The 8516-nt window shown below is 48.3% G+C and overlaps 1 protein-coding gene across 1 annotated transcript; it reads left to right on the forward strand.

The window, feature by feature from the left end:
* Window positions 1-1613: 1613 nt before the first annotated feature.
* LOC142012931 (interleukin-8-like) lies at window positions 1614-2288 on the forward strand. The gene is made up of 3 exons (XM_074993978.1): window positions 1614-1722; window positions 1944-2070; window positions 2159-2288. The coding sequence occupies exons 1-3, from the start codon at window positions 1641-1643 to the stop codon at window positions 2286-2288; spliced, it is 339 nt and encodes a 112-aa protein (XP_074850079.1). The 5' UTR covers window positions 1614-1640.
* The last annotated feature ends 6228 nt before the right edge of the window (window positions 2289-8516 follow it).

Here is an 8516-nt window from a genome sequence, read left to right on the forward strand (position 1 = left end):
ACAGCATGAGGTGACAACCATAGGGATGGTATCATCGGCCATGTCCAGCTTCCCATATAAACAATGCCAACAGGCTTTAAAGTGGCCAAAAGCACAATTCATAGTCACTCTGCACCTGCTCAACCTGTTATTGAACTGTTACTTGGTGCTGTTAAGGTTCCCCATGTATGGCTTCATTAGTCACTGCATTAATGGGTAGGCAGGTTCTTCAGGAATCACAGCTGGCATTTCCACTTCCCCCATGGTGATCTTCTGGTCCTGAAAGAAAGTCCCTGCTTGCAGTCTCCTGAATAGGCCATTGTTCAGAAAGATGCATGTATCATTCACCTTTCCAGATCAGCCTGCATTAGCATCCGTGAAACACAAACAGTGATTCATAAGCACCTGCAGAACCCTGGAGAAAACCCATTTGCAGTTAATGTACTAGGTGGTCTGGTGCAAGAATTGGAATATGCGTACCATCTATCGCACCATCACAGCCCATCCATTAAAAGCCACCCATGCAAAGCCATCCATGCAAAACCAACTGTGCAAAGCCATCTGCTCAAAGCCATTCACAATTTTATGCATATTGTGTTTCAGAGCAGGAGGTGATTGATGGTTCTGCACACTTCCATCGGCCCAGTGGTTGACTTTCCCACTCCAAACTGAATGGCAAGCTATCAGTAGTTGTCTGGAGTAGCCAGTTTCCACAGTGCTATTGACACATGCTTCTCCACCAGCAAGGCCACTCTCATTCATGTGTCCTTGTGCCACAGGGTGGAGGCAAGCTCAGCACACAGTCCCATGAAAGTGGCTTTCCTTATCTGAAAGATCTGAAGCCGCTTGTCATCCCAGACTAGCATGATGTTGTGATTCCACCACTCAGTGCTTGTTTCCTGAGGCCAGTAGCAGTATTCCTCTGTGGTCAGCATCTCCGCAAATGCCATAAGAAACCTTGTGTCATACTTATGCTTCATGGTCTCATCATCACTTTGCAGCTTCAGGAATAACTGGATTGCTATTTATGATGTGTTAGTGAGAATTATCAGCATTTTCGTCAACAGCTGGGGATCCATGTCTGCACGCTGAGTCCTCAGAGGTTTGCATGAGACAGGAATGTTCTTTGGAATGCTTTCATTTGAGCTGAGGCTGTATTTGGCTGTACTGATTGCCAAGCGTGAAGCTGTGAACTGTTCTCTAAGCTTGCCTCAATAACCACAGTCTTTGGTCAACAGTGGGAGAAAAGGCGAATGCTCTTGGCTCTTCTGTTACTCCAATGCGATTTCCTTTACACTGTACTTTGAACAAATAGTTCAAGTTGGTGCACTTTGCAAGATTGCAGTTTAAACAAACAGCACTGCCCTTTCCTGGTGTTTTCCTGAGGAAGGCCCAGGCCCTGCTGGGTGCTTAGAGAACACAGCCCACTCCAGTGGGCGGCCGCTGAGCAGACAGGGCCAGAAGCCCACAGCATGTGCCCTGCTCGCTGGGAAGGCTGGGGTGGGCTGGGCCCCATATCTCCCCTGCCTGCTGAGTGCACCAAGCAATGGGACTCCCTGGAATTCCCTGCAGGCTCCCCTCGGGATAAAAGTGGCAGCAGGGCTGAGCTGAGCCTCTGAGCCCAGATACCCGAGCTCCAGCCTGTGCCGCAAGCCCAGACCATGAGCTGCTCCCGGAGCTTCGCCCCCTGCAGCCCCCTGCTGCTGCTGCTGCTCCTGGTTTCCTGTGCCACACTGGGCTGGGGTGAGGGCTCGCTGCACCAACTGGGCCTTGGGATCTGGGTGGGGAGTCTCATTCCCACTGGGCTGGGGAGGGTGGATGGGACCCAGGTGTCCAGGTGCCGGCTGCATGTGGGAGGAATCTGGGTGATGGATGCGGTGCAGTGGAGCGTGAGGGGTGTCCTCTGCCACCCCCTGCAGAGATCTGACAGCCGGCAGGAGCTGAGCCCATCTCCCCATCCCCAGGAGCCCCCATGGCTGGTGAGCTGCAGTGCCAGTGTATTGAGACCCTGTCCGAGGTGATCCACCCCAAGCGCATCGCCCAAGTGGAGCTGATCCATGAGGAGCCCCATTTCAGGGCACCCAAAGTCATGTAAGTATCCAAGTCCTGTTGTCCCTTTCCCATCTGCGCCCCCCACCAGCCTCACACTCACCTGGCTCTCCCCTTTGCCTCCCTGCAGAGCCACCCTGAAGCAGGGCAAGAGAGTGTGTCTGGATCCCACTGAGCCCTGGGTCAAACTCATCGTCACCAGGATCCTGACCAGGTACCTGGGCTGGGGTGTCCTGGCCCCCTCGGTACCCTGCACCTAGCTGCCCCTTCCTCTAATTGCCTGTGAATTGATTCAAGCATCAGCAGAGGTGTATGATCAAAGCCTATTAGGAGACCTGGATTCGCCCTAGGACAGCCTGTGAGATTTGTAGCCTTTAAACCCCTTGTGAAGAGCTGCCCAATACCATCACATGTAGCTTGGTATTGGCTACTGCAGTTTCAAAGCCATGACAGAGACAGGCAAGACCTTTCTCCACCACTTTGCTGGCTGAAAATTACAGTCAGCCCTCAGTTTAACGAACCCTGATTTAACGAACTTCAGAAATAACTGATGCTGTCCGCCAGCTCCCCTTCCCCCCAACATAAATGCTGGCAACTCACGAGAGCCACCGTTGCCGGGGCCAGCAGGGTCAGAGGAGCTTCATGAGTGGAAGGGTGGCGGCCTGGCATGGGAGCGCTCCTCAGTCCTGTGTGCGTGGAGCATGTGGGCACCCAGCTGCCGCCGCTGCCCACAGTGGCGCTCAGCAGCCGCTGCGGTAGGCTGGGGGTGGCGGCCATGCTCTGTCTTGACGCAGGCAGCTCAGAGCTGGGGGCGGAAGGAGTCGCAGTGCTGAGCACACCGAGAGCCACGGGAGTGGGAAGGAGCCAGGCTGGCATGCAGCTCTTCTCCCAGTAATTGGGAGAGGGAGATGTGAGGGGAAGAATGAGGCAGGAGAGGGGAAGGGAGGAGGGGTGGCAGAGGACAGGAGTGAGCCTCACTGGAGAATGAGAATGAGAATGATGGGCTGGGAAGGTCAGTACATTGTCATACAGCATAACCATTCAGATTTAACAGACTTTCAGAATTAACAGACACCCCTTCCCCGCATTAGTCTGTCATAGCAAGGGATTACTGTACGGGGAAAAAAACCCACCTGGCGTGCAAATGAAGAACTTTACCATGAAACTGCTGAATTTGTCGCATTTCATAGCGAGTCATCATTGGGTGTGATGATCAGAGATCAAAGACTCTCAAATTCATGCCTCTGTCACTGCCGGGTATTCTGGGTAGCTCTAATTTAAGACTTCGGGGGAAGTGACATATTACTACATCTACATTACTACCATCTGGAATTCTCCGGATCTGAGGAAGTGGGTCTGTCCCACAAAAGCTCATCACCTAATAAATTATACTGTTAGCCTTTGGGTGCTACAGGACTGCTGGTTTGGTTTTGGTTTGGAATTCTAGACTGTGACTCACCTGTACATATATTTGCACCTGCTTTAACCTCCCAATAATTCTCATTCCTTTTTCCTAGCTAATCAACCTTTAGTTGCTCACTATAGAACTGGTTACCTGCAGTGTCAGACCAGGGTGAAAATTGGCCTAGAAGAGTGACTGATCTCTTGGGACTGGACATAACCCAAATATTTTGTGATTATTGGTGTGATCATTTATCACATTTTCCAGCTTGACAAGATAGGCTGGAGTGTGTTAGGGGACTGTCTGTGACTCCATTATCAGACTCCTGTAGCACTTTGGGAGTTCACAGTTGTTATGGGGCTGGTGAAATCTAATTACAGAACATACCACTAATATGGGGGTGTTTGCCTTACTTTTGGCAGTCTACCCAGATGCAGTTGCTCATGGTTGTGAGCCACTCCAGACTGCATGACAAGGACTTTAGATGGTATGATCTTTTGTAAAGCAAGCAGAAGTAAACATGACCATATGTAATTCCATTTCCAAATCTTTTCTTTCTGTCCTTGAACTCGTATCCTAGTTATATAATCTGATACCTAAGTGTAAACTCTTTAAGGGCCTCATTGTACACATTTTGTATTATACCTTACATTTTAAAGCACTAGATTTATAACAGTGAGGCCTACAAAACATGAAAGAAATCTATGCACCTTCCAAAAAAACTTGACTACAGTCAGATAATGAGGCACCTTTTCAATCGCACCATACAAAAAGCATAACAAAAGACTGTTGCAGGCCTCTTTTGGCGATTAAATTGACTTTTTGATTCTGAAATTTCTACTGTATGTGCCTAACAGATATTCAATTTTTAATGAAAAATATTTATTAAAATTTACTTTGCCTTTATTACCATTCATTGGTATATACTGCATATCTTGGTCTTAAGTTATGCATGAAATTACATCCTTTAAACTTGGCCAAAAGCTCAGCTATACTGTCTAATTGTGCATTGTTATGGAGTTATGGGACAGAGTGTTTAGGCTGAGCTACTAATCAGCTCACTCTGAATTCTGCACTCAGTGCTGGCACAGCTGGGCTCTATGTTGTTGAAGGTTCCATTTCAAGTGAAACAAGATGACTTGGGAAGTTGATATTTTAAAACTGCTAAATTATTAGGAATATCCACTCCACACTGGAAGATAAATTTAGCTACAAGCAACAAAAAGAGACGACCTCCTGTCTCCAAAATAAATATTAAAAGTGTAGTTTGCAACCATTCCATCTCAACATACGTTCTCAGATGTAAATTATGAGATAACATGACAACTTGTCCTATACGGAATGTGGGAAATGAAGATGTTTGCATAAATCAAAAGAATTTCAAGTTCAAATCTTTATTAGATGGGTCTTTTCTTTGGGGAAGTAGGCAAAACCACATTACAAGGTAGCTTCTCACTGTTCTGAACTGAATGGATCACCTAAATTGAAAAGGCACAGAGGAGGCCTGCGTCTGATTCTGTTCACTGGTGAGAAGGAGATAAAGGCCTGGGAAAAGCCTGATTCCAAGGAAATTTAAGGTGGGTGAACCTAGTGGTGGTCTAAGTATGCTATGAGTTACCCTGATGTACACCAAAAGGAATGGAGCTCAGAAATGAGATCCAGATCAGATCTTTGAAGTTTCAGAAGCTCCTATAAACTCACCTGCAATTCCAACTCTACCCCCTACGACCCTGCTTCCATTATCTCTGGCTTGGGCTATACAAGGCAGGTAAGCCAACTGCAGATACGCAATTCTAGCTATGCCAATTGCGTAGTTAGAATCAACTTATCTTCAATCAACTCACCTGGCCGTCTACACAGAGGGAGGCCAACAGGAGAAACTCTCCCACCAAATTCCCCTACTCCTATCACAAGTTGTACAGGGTCGACTGCTGACCTCAGAAAGTTCAATTTAGTGCATCTCTACGAGGTGCATGAAATCAAACTCCAGAAGACTGACCCTGAACGAGTCAATCTTCCCCTAATACAGACAAGCTCTCTGACACAACCATCTCTAATGTGCTCATCAGAGCAATCCTCCCCCTGCCTGAGCAGCAAAAGATTTTCTTGAAATGAGTCCATGATGAAAGCAGCATTGCTAACAGAACCGGCTTTGGCCAGATCAATATGAATAAAGGAAGCACAAACTCTGCCGATGCATCTCAGCCCTGGCATGTAACACACCCTCTCTCCAGGCTGACTCTCACCTGAGAAAGCCGCCAGTTGTGCCAAATTAGTGTGATCTCATAAAATGGCCATGCAGCCTCCCAGCGCTTCTGACTTGAGGGGGTTATTTTTCATTATATAAAGTTCAGCCATTATAGAACCCAATTAACATTGCTCATGGGATAGTCTCCTGAATCATTAAATCATAAACTTAGAGCAGTCAGACATTTGATTGTCCCAATGGGAAATATGACCTAAGTTCCTGCCAGTCTCAGGGTCTCCACTGTCCCAATGGGAAATATAACACTGATGAATTAGGAGAACATACTACATAAGATCTTTAAAGCAGTGATTGTCTTCTTGCTCTGGGTTTGCACATTACCTAGCACAATCCTAGTCTGTGATTGTGTTCCTAAGGAACCATCTCAATGCAGATAATTAATAGACAGCCTGTAAGAGCCATGGAAAAGGTACACACTGACCAAGAAAAGGTGAGCTGAACAGTAGAGAATAGTTCTGTCCACCAGCAAGAGAGGATACCTGTAAGAAGAGAACATGGAACCGACTTGAGGTATCAGCAAAGAAACATGACTAAGACCTTCAGTGAAGCAAGGGTCTAACCACTGCCAGGGAAAGAATACAGTAGAGGGGGCAGAAATTAGTCGTGTGGATGCACACAACCAGCCCTGCTGTATTCAGCTAAATGACCACAGACATGGGAGTTCAGGGGTTCTGCAGTTCCCCCAGATTTTGGCCTAGGTGTCTCCACCACTGGCCTAGCACTGGACTCCCATCTGCCAGCCTGCGCCTGAGAACCTGCTGCTGCCTGTGGTCCCAGCCTCTGTTGACAGCCCCCTGGGTCCTCGCCAAGGGGCCTCACAGCTGCTCCACACCCCAGCTGCCAGTCCCGCTGCTGCCCTAAAGTTCCTGCAACTCTCAGAGTCTCCACTTCAAGCTGCCAGGTCCTGGGCACCGACCCCACACTTGGGGCTCCACAACCATCCCCAGCTGTGTCCCCAGCCTGGGGTGGAGAGGGGCACAGAGAGGGGTAAGGGAGGGTACAATTCAGCACTCACACCTTAAAAATTGTTCCAGCACCACTATAAATTACTCACATTTCATACTACAAAATGAATTCAGGAACTTTGATTTCAATACCACAAAGCCTGGCTGCTTCTGGTAGCTAAGGAAGAGCATTGATCAGATGTCGTGTTCATACTCGGGTGTGACTGAGGCTTCTGGGATCCAAATCATGAACTAGCAACATAATTGCGCACACCTGAGCAGATCTGACTTACGGTTGTCATCAATAACACATACACTTAGCCAAAGAAATGTACATTGAAATTAAAAGGGGCACCTGGTAACCCGATCACAAAGACCATCAGCAGTATTGACAGTATCTGCCAAAAACTGAGGCTGGACTAGACATGGAGACTTGTCCTTTCCTCCCTAAGGATGACTTTGTGATACCACCCAAAAGGAGAAGCATGTAGAAGCTGACCTGATTACTGGTAAAGGGAGGGCTTTTGTCTACTGGGCTATTTACCCAGCTTTTTCCCTTATTAACACAGGTTTTAAAATGGTTGAGTATGTTTGGTAATAGATGGCTATTGTGAGTTGTCGTTCTTTTGCTGTTTTCAGAGCTTGGGATGGCAACTCTGTTAATACAGGTGGCACCTCCTAAAATCATGACTCTGGTCCAGGAACATCCATGGTCCAGCAGGACCACCAGTGTTCCTGGACCAGAAAACCCCAGGCCAGGAGGCTAGTGGGAGCTGGGCTGGTAGCTGGGAGCCCAACCTGGTGGGAGCTGGTGACAGGGGAGCCAGTGGCCCTGTGCACTGGGATCCCAGCAGGGCTTATGTCCACAAGTCTGGCATCTGCCGGCTAGAGCAGATGTCTATAGGGTTGGCATCTGGCAACCCGACCAAAGTCTGGGGCCAGGGTGGGGGCACTCTGGCAGCTGAATTGGAGCAGCGGCAGCATCTGCTGGGCAAGCATCCAGGGCCAGGTCTGGTGACAGTCCAGCCATCTTTGGGGAAGTAGGCACCATCAGGCTAGGGCTGGCATCCAGGGCTGGCAGCAGCCCAGCAAAGGCCAGGGGTAGGGCCAGTGACAACCTAGCAAGTGCTGGCAGCTCTGGTAAGAGGGCCTCCAGGGATGGAGGTAGCAAAGGTCCAGAGACAGGTGGGGCCAGCAGGGTGTAAACAGACCTGGTGGCAGAAAGGGGCAGCAGGCTGTGGGGCCAGAGTCAGGGAATCTTCTCAGGTCCGCCAAATTCCCTCATTCAGGACAGGTCAGGTCCTGAGGGTCCAACCTATAGTGGATAGACCAGGGTGAAAGGTTCTGGCCCAGGCTTCAGTGAGGTGGCAGAGGAGAACTGTATGAATAGAAGAATAGAACAGATGCCTGTGCACTATGCTGCCAGGGTTACCAGTCAGTATGACACAAGAAAAAATATAGCACTTTGGGAAAACTCTGGTGTCAGCTGAAGTCAGTACTGGGTTCTGAGTGCTCACTCAGCAATTCTGAAAACCAAGTTATTTAATACAATCAATGAAATATGTATTTAGGATCATAATTTTAGGCACTGTTAATAAATCCATGGCTCATATTTCAAGGATCTATGCACCAGCTTTTCAACAGAGTACACCACATGACAACCCCTGTTTTGAAAATCTGGGCACTCCACTTGTGTTTAAAGGACCCATTATCCAGTAGCCCTCGTGGATCTCCAGAAGGTAGAAGTTTTTTGGAAATCTGATCATCTAGATGTCTGAATAGGAGCTGAGCAGTTTTGAAAATCCAGCCCAAGGCTGCTTTCAGCTGTATTCCTCTGAGGATACCCAAAGGGCCCACCATAATGGCATTCATTTAC

Source organism: Carettochelys insculpta, chromosome 4 (assembly GCF_033958435.1).
Source record: "Carettochelys insculpta isolate YL-2023 chromosome 4, ASM3395843v1, whole genome shotgun sequence".
Taxonomy (NCBI): Eukaryota; Metazoa; Chordata; order Testudines; family Carettochelyidae; genus Carettochelys; species Carettochelys insculpta.

Bases quoted from the DNA above. Each gene is read 5' to 3' on its own strand.
- LOC142012931 (XM_074993978.1), top strand. From the start codon at position 1,641: ATGAGCTGCTCCCGGAGCTTCGCCCCCTGCAGCCCCCTGCTGCTGCTG. The intron at 1,723-1,943 runs GTGAGGGCTCGC...CCCCATCCCCAG, and splicing joins CTGTGCCACACTGGGCTGGG to GAGCCCCCATGGCTGGTGAG. The intron at 2,071-2,158 runs GTAAGTATCCAA...GCCTCCCTGCAG, and splicing joins TTCAGGGCACCCAAAGTCAT to AGCCACCCTGAAGCAGGGCA.